This window comes from Centroberyx gerrardi, chromosome 6 (genome assembly GCF_048128805.1).
Source record: "Centroberyx gerrardi isolate f3 chromosome 6, fCenGer3.hap1.cur.20231027, whole genome shotgun sequence".
NCBI classification, from domain to species: Eukaryota; Metazoa; Chordata; class Actinopteri; order Beryciformes; family Berycidae; genus Centroberyx; species Centroberyx gerrardi.
This window is the reverse complement of record NC_136002.1, coordinates 27996910-28014763: the sequence shown is the minus strand read 5'-3', so window position 1 is coordinate 28014763 and position 17854 is coordinate 27996910. Positions and strand designations below refer to the sequence as shown.

The following is a 17854-nucleotide window of genomic DNA, read 5'->3' as shown; positions in this document are numbered from 1 at the left end:
TGACTGACATGTGAGGAGATTACAGCCTTATCCCCCCCAGCGACACACACCTCAACGCTGGACAATGGCAGGCCACACACACACACACACACACCGACACACACACACACACACACCTGACTAGTACAGCTCCAGATCTTTGATATTCAAGATTAAGCTAAATCCAATATTAGGGTTCGACCAATATGGAGGGTTTTTTTTGGACTGAATTCGCTGATAGCCGATATTTTGTGCCGATATTCAATATCTTTAAAGTTGACCATTTTCCTGCAAGTGTTCAGTGTTTTTCCCCCCAGGATTTTATCCTCGTCAGGATGGAAAAGCCTCTGAAACAGCATTTAAACCAAGAAAATATAATTTGATTGCCATTTTCCAGACTGTTTTTAGGTAGCTGTGGTCAGAGAGGAACCTCCATCATATCGGACATGGACGACATTGACCGGCCAATATCGGCCCAATATATCAAAAAAACAATCTATCGGTCTAGCCCTACTCAATATCATTAGTGCCCTCATTGCCCCCAGTCCCTTCCCCCACTCTTTCCTCCCATCTCCTTCCCTGTCCTTTTCTCTGCATGTTTCAGCTAAGTAAAAGAGAGAGAGGAGAGAGAGAGAGAGAGAGAGAGAGAGAGAGAGAGAGAGAGAGGATGTGCTCAGACTGAAGGAGAGTGTATTGATCCCCGCTCCATGATGGACTGGAGAGGCCCGTTGTCACTCTGACAGCCAAAGACAAATGGAGCATCAGATAGGCAGCAGCTCCTGGGCCGTGCTGACTGGCTGGAAAGAAACAAAAAAAAAAAAAGAAAAAAAAAAAAACAGACAAAAGGTTAAACCGTTGATGGGGGAGGGGGATTCCTGCTAAGTGCAGTGCACCTCATTAAATACCCGGCGTAAGCCCTGTGGATTTCATTGATTGCTGATGTCCAGCAGCAGTGCCTGAGCTTTATCCCGCGTGGCCTCCCTCCCTGCAAGAGGCCAACGTCGGCAGAATGAGCACAGAAAGCAGCTAGGGGGCCGATTGTTGGTTTTTTTTGTTTTTTTTCTCGTCTTCTCCCTTTTTTTTTTTTGTCCATTTCTGAACGGGGGATCTTAATTCGGCCTAAGCAGCGTGAGTAAAGTGGGTCACAGGGTGAGGCGGGCATGAGAGAGCTTACAGGAGCGGAGTCATCCTGGCCGGGGGCGTCGCGCTGCCTCCTATCTGGAATAACGCATAAAGCCGCCTCTGCTCCTCCATCGCTCCACAACACACACACACACACACACACACACACACACACAACCCCCCCCCACCACACACACACACACACACACATCTCCCTCGGCTTTTCTTCCCCTTGCCTCTCTGTTTTGATCGCTGCCTCTGTCCATTTCTGTCTCTCCTGCACTCAGCGTCGACTGGATTTTTGTCTCGTACGCTGTAGCTGCACCGAGCACCTTGACGCACGCTGAGGATATTGCTGTTGCAGCTTGTCCAGAATCCTAAGATCCACTGATACACACATACACACATGTTTGTATTGCTACACTTGCGAGGACCGCCTTGGACTACATTCATTCCCTGACCCCTGACCCTAACCTTAACCCTCTCCACTCCATGCCTAATCTTAACCTTTACCCTAATCCTTAACCTGAAAATAACCCCTTAAAGAAGATGAGGACAGACAAAATGTCCTCACTTTTATGTGCTATGTATTTATGTATGCATGTATGTGAAAGCATGTGTGTACTCATGTCATGGACCCGAGGAGGAGTAGTTGTTGCCTTGGTAACAACTAATGGGGATCCAAATAAACAAAAAACAGTAAACTTTGGATGACTTTCTTCATCTTTCTACCTTTGTGAGGACATTGGATCCTCAGATGTATAGAAATACAAGAACACACACACACACAAACACACACACACACACACGCACGCACACACACTACACCAACAGGCTTTAGGACCCAGTGCTCCAGCAATAATAAGGTAGCAGAGCTGAGGAAAGGCAAAAGGAGAGAGAGAGGTGGAGGAGGGAGAGAGAGAGGGAGAGAGATAGAGAGAGAGGAGAGGAGAGGAAGGGACAGAGAGCTGTAGCACTGTAGTTGGAAAGTCAGAGAAAAGCTGAGCGCAGGAGAGGAAACTTGAGACGGTTTAGATGCACAACTGCTGCTGCAAGGATTTAAAGACCTTCTCCTTTCTCTGAGAAGGGAGACAAGGAGGAGAGAGCAAGCCGAGGAGAACGGAGGAGGAGATACTCTGCAGGGGGAAGGGGAGTCTCTGACAAAGCATGCACATTGCTGGCAGGCTGCACAGGTGTATGTGTGCATGCACGCATTCATAGCCATCATCTGTCTCCACACTGTCAGTTCAATGGAAGGACGCTGTCAACTTTGACTCACACACTCAACGCTCACCTCTCCACTCTCGCACATACAGGAGTCTTTTACACACACATAAACATACACGCTTATTGATATCCTACCTGCACATGCCCACACTAAGCTGATAGTCGAAACAAGGCTGTGTTGGCTCAGTGTCTGATATCCTGGAGTCCTGTGGATGGTTGAAACCGGGACGCTGGATTCCCCCTTCCCTCCTCTGAGGACTCTGCTCATCCTGCGGACAGGACAGGACAGGACAGGACAGGACAGGACAGGACAGGACAGGACAGGACAGGACAGGACGGGATCCAAGGAGCGTCTGACTTTCATCGATACATAAAGGTAAGAAAAAAAACCTCAAAGGAACCCAGAGGAAAGCTGCTGCGATGATACTCTGGGAGAAAAACAACTGGGAACAAGAGGAAATTCAAAATGTATGGTTTATGGTGTTGACTGTTTTGGTGACTTTGGGTATCTTTTGAAATTAAAGGATTTCACTGCTAAACATGTTCAAAAATATGTATAAAAGCATTCCTGTTAACTGATGTAAAACCTGTAATTCAAGAATACAGATGATTACATCCTCTAAAAGCTTACTGTTTTGTAAGTAAAGTGCTTATAATAGCTAATAACTTAAATAATATAATATTAAGTCTGACTTTCATGTAGAGCAATAATTGTGCTAGATGTGACATTTTAAGTACATATGTCATTTTGGAATGAAACTGTTCAATTATTGATTGAAGACTCTTATCTGAGATTCATTAGTATCTATCATCATTTTGATGGGGTTCATCTATTTATATCTGTTTGTTAGGGAGTAAGGAGAAATATGTAATACTGTAGTATTATGAAAAAGAAAGGGGGAGCAGACTGATATCATCTACTATAGGAGTGAGACCTATAGAATAGATGATATCAGTCTTCCTCATGAATTAAAATGATAATGCATTTTTTTCCACAGCTTTTTTTCTGTGTATATTTAGAATGATGTACAGAAATACAATAGGGGCTGTGCTGCTGCGGGTTGGGACACCATGTATTTCCCCCTACAGCAGAGCTTTATACAGCATCTCCCCCCACTCTCCATTGTTTATATTGTTATAGCTATTTACAGCTGCACGGCATGCTCAGTGTGAAGTATAAAATAGCAACACTCTCATGTAGCATATTGGAAAACGCAGCGCTCCTCAAAACCACAGACAAACCTGACTCATAACTTAACACATTTTCATCTCTTGTTCAGTTAGAAAATCAGAAATTGTTCCTTCTGTCTGAACCTTGATGTTTTGTTGATGTTTTCTAAACCACATACTGTAGTGTGAAATGCAAAGTAGCCTGTATTGTGTATCAAGGGAGAGCGTGAGATCAGGCGGTCCAGTTGCCTTCAAAGGACAAGCAGAGTATTTTGCTTGGCAGAATTCCTAATTAAGAGCAGCCCTTTTTCTTAGTTGTTAACCTGCCTGTGCTGTGTGTGTGTGTGTGTGTGTGTGTGTGTGTGTGTGTGTACTAGGGGGGGTTGTAGGCTGTAAATGAGCTACTCTCCCCCCCCCCCCACTTCCCCTCATGTAGGTCATTGTCAATTAGCGGCAGACCAATATGCCCTCCCTCTGTGATGATGATGATGAGACCATGTAATACATCATCTCTCATGTATGGACCTGTAAGAGGCTAATTACCCCACTCTTTGTTGCACACACACACACACACACATATGCACACACACACACGCAGATAAACAAACACAAACAGCCATATACACGTCATCACGTTGCAAAACCACTGACATAAACATTGTGTGTATTCTCTGTATGTTTAACAAGAAGCGTTTAGTGTCTCTTTAGCGTCCGTTGGGTTGGACTCAACATCAGCGAGGTCACTCTCACTTTCACAAACACACACACATCCTCCCACCACCTGTCCCCTTCACACACACACACACACACACACACAGTCGCACACACACACACCTTTGCGCAGCTGGTGCCAATGTATAATGCAGCCTGGGGAGTGAGAGAAATGACCAGAGTGAGACCGATATCAGCCTTTTATGAAATATTGATATCAGCCAGTCAGTGTCGTCCACCTCCGACATGATGGAGGTTTCTCCTTGACCAGAGCTACAAAACAACAGTCAGTAAAACCTGCATAAAATGTTTAATTACTAATGTTAATTATTTAATTTAAGGAGCTGCTGCTAACCCCGAAAATAATTCTCATTCGTATGGGTTTTAATGGAGAGTTTTATTATCAGTTGATGGTATAAATGCTGTTTTCACAATAAAATATGGGTGGAAACACTGAATCCTTGTAATTTGGGGGAATTTCCTGGGTATGAAAATGCTAAAATTTTACGATATTGAATGTCGGCACCAAATACCGGCTATCGGCAGCTTCAGTACAGAAATATCTGTATCCGTACCGGCCTTCGAAAATCCATATCACCTGAACTCTAGATGTGACCCATTTGAAATATGTGTAAGTGGCTCCAGTGGCGGCACAGTGTGTACTACACGTTACAGAGAATGTACTGCGTGTACTGTGAGCATGTAAAGCAGTAACTAACCCTATCTTACAGTGTCATGTGGTTTTTACAGTCACAGTGAAACATAAATAACGCTCACATGCATCCAGAACACACTCACACACACACACTGTCTTAGGGGACGCAGCAGCAGCAGCGGGCCTGTGTGTGTGTGTGTGTGTGTGTGTGTGTGTGTGTGTGCGAAGGGGAAATATCACAAACACAGTCACAGCAGCCGTGGGGGTAGAAGGCACTGGAGCGCAAGTGACACGTGCACGCATACATGCACACACACATACACACACACACACACACACACACACATAGAGTAAACAATTCCTTTGCAGCCCTTCGCTCCCTGCCTCCTTCACACACACACACACGCACACACACACACACACACAAGATTGCACGAATGACATGACATTGTAGGATCTAGTCAGTCAATATTTCCCATGATGCTCGGAGACGCACATAACAGTCCATTCCCTATAACGTACAACACACTCTGCAGTGACAGTGGAGCCATTTGCACATATTTCAGATGGGTAACTTCTCTCATTCCCCAGGCCTCATTACACACTGGCACCAGCTGTGCGAGCAGAGTGTGTGTGTGTGTGTGTGTGTGTGTGTGTCCGTAATGTGTGTGCATGTGTGTGGTTATGTGCATGGAGGAGGCATGGGCTGGAGGGCTGCAGAGGAATTGCTTATTGTGTGTTTGTGTGTGTTTGTGTGGCCATTTGTGTGTGTGTGTGTGTGTGTGTGTGTGTGCTTTTGAAGGGGCGAAGTGATGCAAGGGACTTCAATGTTCAGTGTGTGTGTGTGTATGAGTTTGTGTGTGTAGTTATGTGTGTGTAGGAAGGAGGCACAGGCTGGAGGGCTGCAAAGGAATTACTGACTGTATGTTTGTGTGTGTGTGTGTGTGTGTGTGTGTGTGTGTGTGTGTGTGTGTGTGTGTGTGTGTGTGTGTGCGCGTGTGTGTGTGTGTGTGTACTACTCCGGGGTTAGAGCGGGGCACACCGAGGACTGATTAATGAGCTCACGCTGACACACACACACACACACACATTCTGCACAGGGGATTCAGAAGTAAAGCGAACCCAGCGCCGAGCGTGACTGCACTCATTTGTTATTATAGAGTAATTCTGTGGAAATTATCCGTCCTTTTGGAGTCTGCTAATGTGACAGTACAGAACCTGACTGGAAGGCATGGCTACGCTGGAATTATCCCGTGCAGTTATCAAGCGGAGCAGAGGAACAGCACTGAAATGGCAAATTAGCCTCTGCTTCATTTATCCTGCAGTGAATACTCCATTCTACAGTGAATGTGTTTCCATAGGAACATGATGTTACGTGCAGCACACTCTACATCCTCGCCTGTCTCTTGCTTATCTTTTCTGTTCAGCTCTTCTTCTTCTTCTTCTTCTTCTTCTTCTTCTTCTTCTTCTTCTTCTTCTTCTTCTCGTCTCTCGTCACTCCCTCCACACAGAATGAGAAAAGGCTTTTGGAAATGAAATCAATAGGGACGTTTAACTGCCACTTGGGTTTTCAGATTTCTGTTTGGCGTATCTGGCAGCCCGCGCCGGTCTTATCAGCCTGATATCGTCGTTCTTCATCGTGTCTTTTTATTAAAGCCTACAGGGTTTTTTTCTTTTTTTTTTTTTTTTACAGTTCTACAGTTTCTCACGACCACACTACCATTACTTTTATATGAGTGTGCTCACTGTGTCTCTGCATCTCCACGATCCATCTCAGCTGAAAAATTACAGCAATTACTTCCAGCACTGTGCATATGTGCGTGTGTGTGTCTGTGTGAGAGAGAGCGAGAGAGAGAGAGAGGGAGAGTATATGTGCGTGTGAGTTTGTGTGCGTGTGTGAGAGAGAGTGTGTGTGTGTGTGTGTGTGTGTGTGTGTGTGTGATGAGAGCTGCAGCGTAGCTGAAGAGCAGCATAAGAGCCGGCAAGAACAGCTCTCTGCTTTTGTGATGGGAGTTTTAAAGCGGTATTTCTCTTTGGTTGCACATTTCCAGTTCTTAAGAGCGTGCCTCCTTTTTATACGGCAAGTCAAAAAAAAATTGGATCGAAAGACAAGTTTCAAGCTTCGCACAGAGCGGCTTTGTGACCGTTTTGAAGGACCCAGCAGTGTGGGTGGATTACGGAGAGGGAAAGGAGTCAGATGAAAGGCAAAAGAAGAGGGGTAAAAGTAAGGGGAAGGGGTCAGGCGGAAGTGTGTGTGTGTGTGTGTGTGACAGAGCAGCAGACTGAGGTAGAGAGATAGGGAGGGAGAGAAGAGGAGCTCTCTCTGTAAAAGTGTCGGCGGTGATTTGCGGCGCCGTCCTTGCAACCTTCCCTCTACCTGACTGGATGTTTTATGAGCGTTGCAGAATCAGAAAAGGAGGCAGGCTTATAATACAGCTGACAGAAGTCTTTTTATGGAGGCTGGGCAGAGGTGGGTGGGGGGTGGGGGGGGTGGGGTATGTGTGTGTGTGTGTGTGTGGGGGGGGGGGGGTGGTATAATAAAGCTGAGTGCATCTCTCCTGGAATGAAGCTGTGGCGGAGGGAGGGGCGAGCAGAGGAGAGGGGAGGCCAATGAGGTGTTACAAACGTTTAGTGTGCATGTGTATCTGTTTCTGTGTGTGTGTGTGTGTGCACCTGCATACACAAGGGAGTATGAGTGTGTAGGAACCGCATGTACCGTATGGGAGGATGCGTGCGTGTGTGTGTGTGAGCACAAGTGTGTGTGTGTGTGTGTGTGTGTGTGTGTGTCTTGGAGTGTAAGTGTTTGGAGGCGGAGACAGCTTGCTCCGAGCCGTTGTTGACGTCAGTGAGTGTGTTGAATGATCACTAGGCTTGTTCAGTATGAGAGGTACTAGCCCTCCATAATGGTGACGGTGGAGAGAGAGAGAGAGAGAGAGAGAAAGAGAGAGAGAGAGAGAGAGAGAGAGAGAGAGAGAGGAGGGGGGGGGGCAATAACAGCGTGCAGAGCGGAGCGGAGGAGAGCAGAATGCAGCCCTCAGCACCACAGCCACCAATTATTCTGAGGGTTTTCGGTGCAGCGCATTGAAGCATGCAACTCCAAGTCACTGAGCTGATCTGGAGACAGTGAAGGATGAATACTTAACTGATGAGACATTATACAGTTTGTTAAAAAAAAAACGACACTTATTCTATTCTAAGGGGAAAATGAAAAGAGCCATGACGCACAATACACTGACTTTTCCTTTTTTTTGTTTCCCTCCTCAGACTTGTCAGCTCACAATAGCACTTTCTCCTCCGCTCCGTGATTTTCTAATTTTAGATTTTCCCAGTTTGGAACGCATTAATTCAAAATTATTTATTTTATTTAGCACCACCGAGTGAGATGTCACTTTCACTTCCGTGCTACACGGCAGTTTCTCGATCATGTGGATGTGCATATAAATAATTCAAGGTTTACGATGAGAGTAATCTTTAGCACCCTTAAAATATGATCTCACTTCTTCTTGCATTCCTTCCATCCTTCCAGCCTACAGATTTTCTCTTATGCATAGCAGATACTGCAGCACATTTTGACCACACCTCCCACGAGCCCCTTTCCATTTTCCATGTCAAACATAAGTGGAAAAGATATAAATACCCATTTGGCTGTTTACTGATAGTGGAGCTGACAGGGTTTCTAAGCAACTGAGTAGAATATACAAAGAATACAAAATGAAAAACTGTATAGGGATCATTTCCCATTAGAAAAGGTCTTACTCTTCAGTAATATATGCATATACCAGTTAAATAACTACTTGATTGGAGATGGTGAGCATACAAAAGGTCCCGATTAGAGGTTATAACCTGTAAAATGTTATAATCAATGTGTAAAACGGTATAAATACATAATACATACGGTACTATACTATACATACATAATACATCATTACTATTGCAGTGCTCTTGCAGCAGGGGTATCTCTCTTATTGTGTTTATGCTCGGGCCGTTTTGCAGTGTTGCAGTAACTAGGGATGCACGGAGTTACGGTGCGGCCTGTGTCCAGTGTCCGAGGCTCCTGCCAGCCCTGTCTGTCATAACCTAAGTGCCTGTGTGTCCCGTGGAGAGATATGGCGCTGAGTTGGCAGTTTCTTCACAGAAACTGCCAAGGGACAGACCTTCCTCTAAAACACGTCGCTTTCCAGACTCGTGTGCCAGGCAGCAGATACCTGAAGTATTGGTCACAATTTACTTTACCAAGGCCTTATTCCTGTGTATTAACCTGTGCATTAACCTATAGAGGTCCCTAATAGATAATGCACTTTTAAGAGTGTAATGTAATGTAATGTAAGTACATGATGCAATTGCTTGTACTTACATTGTGTATTACATTAAAGGAATACATCAAGTTTTGGGAATTTTGGTCCAATGGTTAACTGACCTAGTGATGACAACATACACACTAAAATCATCCATGTGTCCCTGGTAGATCATTCACTCCAGTGCTCCATGCTAACACTTTAGCATACACTATGTTGAGTGATAGTAGGCAACTAGCATTATACGTATATAAAGTAAGTAATAAAAAGTTGTTAAGTTGGTTTTTATTATACGGACTGTACATTCATAAATAAAAAGAAAGAAAAGAAATATTAACTCAATATAGCTGATGTAGGCAGGTTTATTTTTGGAACTTTTTCAGGTGAACAACCTTGTATTCAACCATGTATTTGTGATTTTTAGCTGTACACACTCTCCCACTGCCCATCACTTTCATTCCTATGGAAATAGAGGAAGTAAAAATAGATAGATTGTTCAAAACAGTGTTAGTTTTATATCACATTTTATGTACATTTTACCAATCAAACAAATTGCAGCTACTGGCACACTTAGCTGCATTTCATTTAACATTACTTACAATTTAGCTTTGGAGCTACTACAAGTTCTCAAGTAGTGTAATACTAATCACTTTCTATCACTCAACATGAGCTAAAGTGTTAGCATGGCACACCAGCAGGGACAGATGGATGGTTTTGGTGTCTGTGATCTCCCAAAAACTTGGTGTAATCCTAACTAACACTGGGTTACTGTGTACTTACAACACTTTTCCATGGATTAATACACACTAATCCACTGGAACAAGGCATGTGTAAAGTAAACTGTTATCTAACCTTTTAGCTCTCAATCAGGCGTGTCGCTGTAGTTTCAGTCCAGTCGCATCTTCACAAGCCTGTTAACTTCTGAGCGCTTCGACTGCAGAGAACATCCTTCCATATCAGCGGAGCAGTCAGCGGCTGCAGATCTGTAGTCGTGACTCAGGACTGTCATTCCCTCAGGCTGGTGTCCTCTGTGTTACGAAGCACTCGGGCAGATGCACTTTTCCCTTGAACACATGGCCATCCTGCTATGCCCTTTATCTTTTGTGTGTGTGTGTGTGTGTGTAGGGGAACAACTCTGTGGTCCAACCAGGAGCGTTGGTAGCAGTGCAGCTATCAGAGACAGGATGCTGTGCGCAGGGAAGCAGAGTTAAGCTGTGGAGTCTAAATGTTATGTGTGACCTTGCTCTCCTCTCGACAGCCCTGCACCACGTCGGAGGCGGATTGGTAAGCGGCCCGGTGGATACAGCGCCGCCCGACTCCTCGCCTGTCCCGAATGAGACCCTCTCGAGGCGGACGGGGTGCATTAAAAATACATGTCCCAGAGGAGCGCTGCCGTGGCGAGCAGCAAACTCACAGCCATAAATCAGCACCGGAGGACTTTGATTTCTCCATTATCACTTCCCGCGGCAACAATGGAGGAGCAGGCGTGTTCGCGGGCCTGCTGACCCACAGAAACACACCGTAGGTTTCTATTTCTGGAGCCTCATTGCTTTTACAGATTAACTGCCCTCGAAATATGGCCCCAATCCCTTCATTGCAGCGCTAGTTTGACTGCTGTCTGACGCAGTGAACACTCAAGCCTCAAAACACCCGACTGTGTGTCAGCTCAGTCATCTGAAGGGCCGCTGCCTCTGGCCTGCTTTTGGAGGAAGTTTCAGTGCAGAGGAACAAACAAAAGTCTGTACGTCATGACGGACTGAAAATCTTCTTTGTTATTCTCTTTATGATTGTTTCTCAACTGCCGAGTCATTGCCCATTTCCATCCAAAAGTATTTTTACCCTAGAGGGGAGCGATTGATGTCCAAGGCGTGCGCAATAATACCATGACACTGTGCTCAGATTAAGACTTGATATTTTATTGCAAGAGACAGTTTCCATGAGGTCCTGAGGGCAAATCAGAGAGAAAACCCGTTGCCCAATGTTTTTCATAGCCTCTGTCTTGTGCTAATCAAGGTCCTCCATCATCGGAATTGACATTTCCATATTGTATGTGAGAGAAAGTAGCCTACATTAGCATATTCATGAACACTGACACACTCAATCATGTGAAATGGCAGCGGCGAACCCTGAGCCATCAAGCCCTGGAACAAATAGCTCATGACATGTGAGGGAAAGAGAAGAGCTTGAATCCCCTTCAACGCAACCTCAGCACAACCTCCCACAGCACAAAGCAGAGAGCTGGCACTAGCAGAGTAAGAGTATTTCACTCTATCATGAACCTGGCATGTGCTGTTGGGCTGGAAAGCAAGGCCTATAATAAGAGAAAAATTAAAGAATTGGATTAAAGATGGATTATCACTGTGCCGCTAAATCCACCAAAGCAGCCGCTTTCGCGTAAACCCATCGCACGCTCTTCAGGGAGAGGCTCTGCAGGTTGATTTGCAGATTGCATTTGGTTGTTGATGCGGTGGCCTCTTGTGCGGCTGGTATTCACAGAGAGGGATGGAGAGTCTGGATGAGCTGGAGCACCCTCTCCTGGGAGACAGCCCCAAGAACAGCGGGGCACCCGGGCCGGGGCCCGGACCCGCCCCCGCAGGACTGTTCAAGGGCATCTTGGTGAGGTGTGAGGAGGACCGGGCCTACCCTCCTCTAGCGTGGAGGAGCTACTGCGGAGGCCGTCCTGAGCTCCAGCAGCAGCAGCTACTGGACCCCTGCTCCTTACCACGCACCTTAGAGTCCTTCTACCCCCCGGCCCCCATCTGGGGCCACACAGACTCCCTGCTGAGCAAGGACTACCTGGAGACCACCTTTGTGGACATCCACCCCGGCTCCACGCTGGAGAGGAAGCTGCTGGCAGAGACGCAGGACTTCCACAGCGTGTCCTACAGCCTGGACGACGAGGACGACCTGCTTCCCGACTTTGAGGTGAGACTCCCCGGTTCCCACTGACAGGATGTTGAAAACTTTTTGAATTTCTTGTGTTCTGACAATAAACACAGTTTCCACATTTCCACACTGTAACATCAACCAACACAGGCAGAACTGCAGAGAAAATAAAAGAAACTGCTCATGTAAAAAGAAACACAGTGCGCAGCAGTCTGCCACAAAACAAGACAGTTCAGTCTCCTCCTGCTGATGTTGTGATGCCCCAAGAGAAAGATAGAGAGGAGAATCAATACCACACTGCTGATCATCACATCTGATCATCATATTTCTTCCAGCTCCTCTTTTGTTGCAGTTTGGTTCAGGGAGTGCTGCATTAAAAGGAAGACAGGTTCTTTTATTCTCGGGACTGAATTTGGGAATCAGAGAGGAACTTAAAATAGACGTATGAGCGATGCATTTGAGGGCAGGCAGCAATTGAATGCTTACTGTCAAGAAGGCAGATTACATAAAGCTCCCTTCCTGCTGTGGTGCAGGTAATGACACTACAGTAGCGATAGAGGATGCCAGGTCTATTTCATAGATCACTGAACAAAGCCCAGCCTGGAGTGAAATGTAAATTAGCTTTAAGACGCTTATGAGAGTCACGTGATGTGTTGTGAAAAATAGCAAGTCAACATAAATATGAATATGCTGTAAATGTCAGACTAGTTTAGTGTTCGGAGTTGAGGGTGTATAAATATCTACTAGTTATTTATATTATTATGGAAAGTCTCTCAGCAAGGTAAAATGAATAGGACCAATTATCCACTGTGTACCGCAATGCTGAAGGCTGTTTTATGATTATTACTTCATCTGATTAAGAACACAAGTATGTGGACAAACACCCATACACACACACACACACACACACACACACACACACACACACGCACACACTCACACACAAGAATGCATATAATATCACGCACCATTAAAACCAAGAGCAATGGCTCAGCCACAAAGTTTAGTATAGTCATTAAGAGTTTTCTCCAAAAGGACAAAAGAGCAGCACATGAAATAACATTTTTTCAAACTCATTGTGAATGCTGGCCGTGGCGCAGTGATGCAAAAGCGCTGGCCCGTGGGAATTTAACCTGGCATTGACCTCAAAGAAACACAAAACAACGCCTCCATCTCCTTTGTTTCACTTCAAAAGCCAAGACACAGTTAGAGGAGTCAAACAGGCTCCAGAGCCCCTTTATCTCTCCATGATGAATTTCCAGTATGGAGCTGATCAATACTGTATGATCCCAGAGCAGCAGAGACAACCTCAGGACGTCATTCAGGACGGTCCCGTCCCGAGTGACTTTGCATATGAGCAGGTGTTTGGCTTTCTGCCCGATGATGAGATTTCCCCTTTTCCTCAGAGATGAGAGCCGCCACCGTAACTGCTTCATGTCAACAAAAACTGCCCAGGGCGGATCAATCCTGACATCAGAGAATAATTCCAGACAAGACGGATCAATTGTAACATCAGAGAATATTTCCAGACCGGCAGGGCAGACATGCACAGTGAATGACATCAGACCCGTCAAAATAACCTTGTGAACTAATCTTTAAAATACTGTGTGTAATGCTGTATTCTGGTTCACCCCTTGTCTGATCTCCTTTAATCTCAGAAGCAGAGAAAGAAAGGCTTCCTGGTATATGGGTGCTGGTGTATGAGGCATTTGCTCAAATGTTACGGGAGCTGAATTATTCATAATGCGCATCTTTGGAAAATACACAATTATTTTGCGCAGGAAATAACACAAGGAGAGTAATATGACAGGGTCAGAGTGAGAGAGGAAGCCAGATTGAATATGCAGCCGTTTCAGAAAACTGTATGAGTCATGAATCGCCTGCGGTCAGCAGAGCTAGTGCACATCCAGACTAACCCCATTCAGTCACATTATCTTACAGGCACCAGCAAAGTTTTCCAATTGTTCCGGAGGACATGTAAACAACATAACAAAAAAAAAAAAAAGCCCATATTTTTCTAACTTTCCATAAAACATTAAGTTTGTGTTTCTGCAAGCAAGGTTAGATCATACTCATCTTTGTTATTAAAGGAATAATACTCAACGACGTCACACCGCCACATTAGGTCTAACTCTTCTCCTAACCGGTTATTGAACGCTACCTAACTGCATCCCGTCTGCATCCCCAGGACTCATCCAGTGATGACTTCAGTGATACAGACAGCGAGAGCAACTTCCCTCTGATGATCCCTCAGGACTACCTGGGTCTGGCCTTTTTCTCCATGCTCTGCTGCTTCTGGCCCCTGGGCATCGCTGCCTTCTACCTATCGCAGAAGGTACACACACTCAATCCTGAGCTGACAAAAATACAAACTGGCACTGTAGTTCACGGTGACTTTGCATGTTAAACTTAAAGTATCATTCCTGTTTTTCCCTGCAGTGTGTGTGTGTGTGTGTGCTAGACTAATAACAGGTAACGGTGTCTTAAATACAAGTGTGGACATTATGGAATTGCTTTGGGGTTTAGACAGGGAGGGATTACACATAGATTTGTAGGATTATGCCACCAGAGCTTTGAAATAGCACAAAACTGGACAATGCAAACAGGGAAAGCGCAAGGATTGGCCAAGACAGGATGTGGTCATGTGCAGTGTGGCACAGTTCAGCTGTGGTTTCACACATTTAGGTCATTTTAGATTCACAAATAATTTCCAGGGGTGTGAGCCAACACACAAAAGCATGAATCAACACCCATGAATTTACCAATACACAGGAATTGATGTTACAATCCTGGGTGTGTGAGCGTGGCTCACTGGGGTCAAGTGGTCTCCTCCCATCACACATGTTTTGTTGAATTAGACCTACAGCACCTCCAGAAGGCTCAGCACTAGCTAGCAGTACCTACACTTATCCCCAGTTCCCAACATTACTCATACTCACACTAATGATTTCAGTTCAGAAACAATTATTCTACCAACAATTATTCAGTATTCTGTCACCACACATCTTGGTAGGAAAATAACTTTAACTAAATGGACGGCTGATCTCCTGGCTTGAAATGGCCTGCTCAGTAGTTCAGAAACCAAATTGTAGCAGCAAATAATTATACCGAGAGCTGAGAACAGTGTATCACTGCTCACTCTGTCTACCATATCTATACTATCATAAGATGTATAACTCCTGTCTTAAGATATTCATACTTCATATATCCTTTCTTTTCAGCCAGAGCAATCATGCTACTATCAAACAATGTGTCAGCTAGCATGCTACAAACAACCAAAGGCTAACAAGCCAACATGTTAAGAAAAATCAATATCCTAAGAAACATGCTACTAAGACATACCCACAGCAACCGTGTTACCAGCAAACATTATGTCAGACAGCATACAGGCACACAAAAGGCGCCAACATATTAAGAAATCAATATAGCCTTCCAGAAACCAACAAACAGCCAGAGAAACTGTACCAGCAAACAAATATCTGTACCCATTCTCACCCACCTCCCTTTCCTCTAATAACGTCCAAGCTAGGCTTCTCCACAGGTGGAAGGGTTGCCTACAGCAGATGCTATGTATTGGTAAATGCACAAAGATGAAGGTGAGATGTGATACCTTGAGGCACCTTTGAAAGTGCTATTTTCTCTCAAACGTAAATGTCAAGTGGTTTGCTGAGGTTATAAATCTCTTTTAGGGCATAATAGGTTGTGAAAACGTGGAGCAGGTCAAAGGGATAAAGGCAACGTTACTGCACCAACTATTCCATCAGTCACCATTACCACCGGCGTTGTGGAAAGCTCCAAACACCTCTATCTCTAGTCACAGGAGGCCCCTAGTTGATATAGGCATCCTGCTAGAGAAATCCCATTAACGCTTTTGCAAAGCTAACTGGCAGCAAGCTGCAAAGGCCCTTTGATCAGATCAATGGCCTTCGTTAAGGTTTAATTAGAGTCATAACAAGCAGCCCCAAGGTGATAGATTTCCAATAGTGTTGTGTGCAACCTAAAATAGGGGTCAGAGTCAAAGACAAGGACTAGGAACGGAGGGAGAGAGGAAGGAAGGAAGGGAAAGTGATGAATGAGGCTCAAGTGCTGGGTGTGATTCAGAGATGGAGCATAATATGGGCTTAGCGTGTGAATGGAATGAGTGGAAGGGGAAAGTGAGGCTAGGGAGGACATTGACAAATGATGACTAATGCCCTTCTCTCTTCTTTTCCCCCCCCCCTCTAATCCTTATCTCTCCTTCATCCTCTCTCCTCTCTCCTCTCTCCTCTCTCCTCTCTCCTCTCTCCTCTGTTTCTCAGACCAACAAGGCTTCGGCTCAGGGGGATTTTCAGGGGGCGAACGCGGCATCCCGCCAGGCTCTGTGGCTCTCAGTGCTTTCCATTGTGTTTGGGATCATAACGTACATCTGCGCCATCGCTGCGCTCATTTCTTACCTGTCTGGGAAACCGCCATAAAAGCAGCCCTTGCGCAAGGATACACAAAAAAAGTAGACCCCACGCATCCATACACATCACCACACGCCATCATCACACCACCTGGAAATGTAAAAATAATCACAATCTTTGTCCTTCCACCCCTGTCTGGATACATGTTTCACCTACACAGAGATGGAGAAGCCTAGACTGGACTGTGCAAACACAGCTGGAGAGCAGTGTATTGATCATAATCACTCATAATTGGATTAGGACATAATTCAATGATGAGGAGGAATTACTCAAAGGATGTTCGTCACACATGAAGAAAAACCTAGAATATAAACGATTCAGTCTGTAAGTGTTATTAGTTTGTCAACCAAGGACTTAAGTTAGCTTCCATCTTTTAATTCTGTGGTAATCGTCATTTTGTACGGATAGGTGTCACTTTTTTCCCCCCAACAGTGGGTATATCATGTTGAAACTCATCACATGTAAAGCTTTTAAAAAACAAAAAGCGGACGTTATCACAGCATTGTAGATATCTCACCATCACAAACACTGGATGAGTAATGGGAGGTGGAGGGAGAGGGAGGGAGTGTGCGGTCCTGTCTGCGGTGGGAGGAGCGAAGAGGTGGCATCGGTGATGGAGTCTGCAGATTTACGAGAAGGGCACAGCAAGGACGTGGCAGCAGCTAATCCTGATGGACCTCGCTGCGGGAGGGTCTGACGAGCCGCCTGAGGCCCACCTCTAGCGCGGGACACCCACAGGGAGCCACCGCACAAACACACCCACCAATCCCTGTTCCCTGGGGCTTAAACGCAACGTTACTCACACACCGTTCACCTGCAGATAGGACTGATTCTGCTTTGTTTCTGCTGTGTTCCTTTATGTTAAAACACACAAAACTACTAAATGAAATATAGTGCCATAATGTTATTCAGAAAAATCATGTGTTCAAGAGTTTTAAAAAAGGGAAATGCAAGTTGGCAAAAGTGTAACATTGTGTCTCAGGATGGAGGAATAAAGGAAGCGCTTCAAGACAGAGCGCGAGGAAGCGATGACACAGACAGAGCGGAGCAGACCTGAGAGGAAAGTGCAAGTACATGGGAAGAACTCTGGGGGAAGCTTGTATGAATTATTCCATTAATAGAAGCAACCGGGACGCTGCTCCCCGCTCCCCAAATATAGACTCTGCTATTTTCTCCTCCCCAACACACAGGACTTGAAATCCTCAAGACACTCGCTGCTTTCAGTAACGCAAACTTAGAGAACGAAGTGTTCCAGTCAGACGTGTCACCGTGCGTAGGCAAACACTGTTAACACCCCTTTTTGTTTTGATGACCCGGGGCAAAATGTTGCAACCGATGACCCTATTGGATGAGACACGCAGCGC

At 45.3% G+C, this 17854-nt stretch overlaps 1 protein-coding gene across 1 annotated transcript; it reads left to right on the top strand.

Annotated features, from left to right (window-relative positions):
- Nucleotides 1-11661: 11661 nt before the first annotated feature.
- Nucleotides 11662-16499, top strand: tmem91 (transmembrane protein 91). The gene is made up of 3 exons (XM_071912504.2): nt 11662-12084; nt 14234-14380; nt 16344-16499. The coding sequence occupies exons 1-3, from the start codon at nt 11662-11664 to the stop codon at nt 16497-16499; spliced, it is 726 nt and encodes a 241-aa protein (XP_071768605.1).
- The last annotated feature ends 1355 nt before the right edge of the window (nt 16500-17854 follow it).

Coding starts and splice junctions, on each gene's coding strand:
- tmem91 (XM_071912504.2), top strand. CDS start 11,662: ATGGAGAGTCTGGATGAGCTGGAGCACCCTCTCCTGGGAGACAGCCCC. Junction 12,085..14,233: donor ACCTGCTTCCCGACTTTGAG/GTGAGACTCCCC, acceptor CTGCATCCCCAG/GACTCATCCAGTGATGACTT. Junction 14,381..16,343: donor CCTTCTACCTATCGCAGAAG/GTACACACACTC, acceptor TCTGTTTCTCAG/ACCAACAAGGCTTCGGCTCA.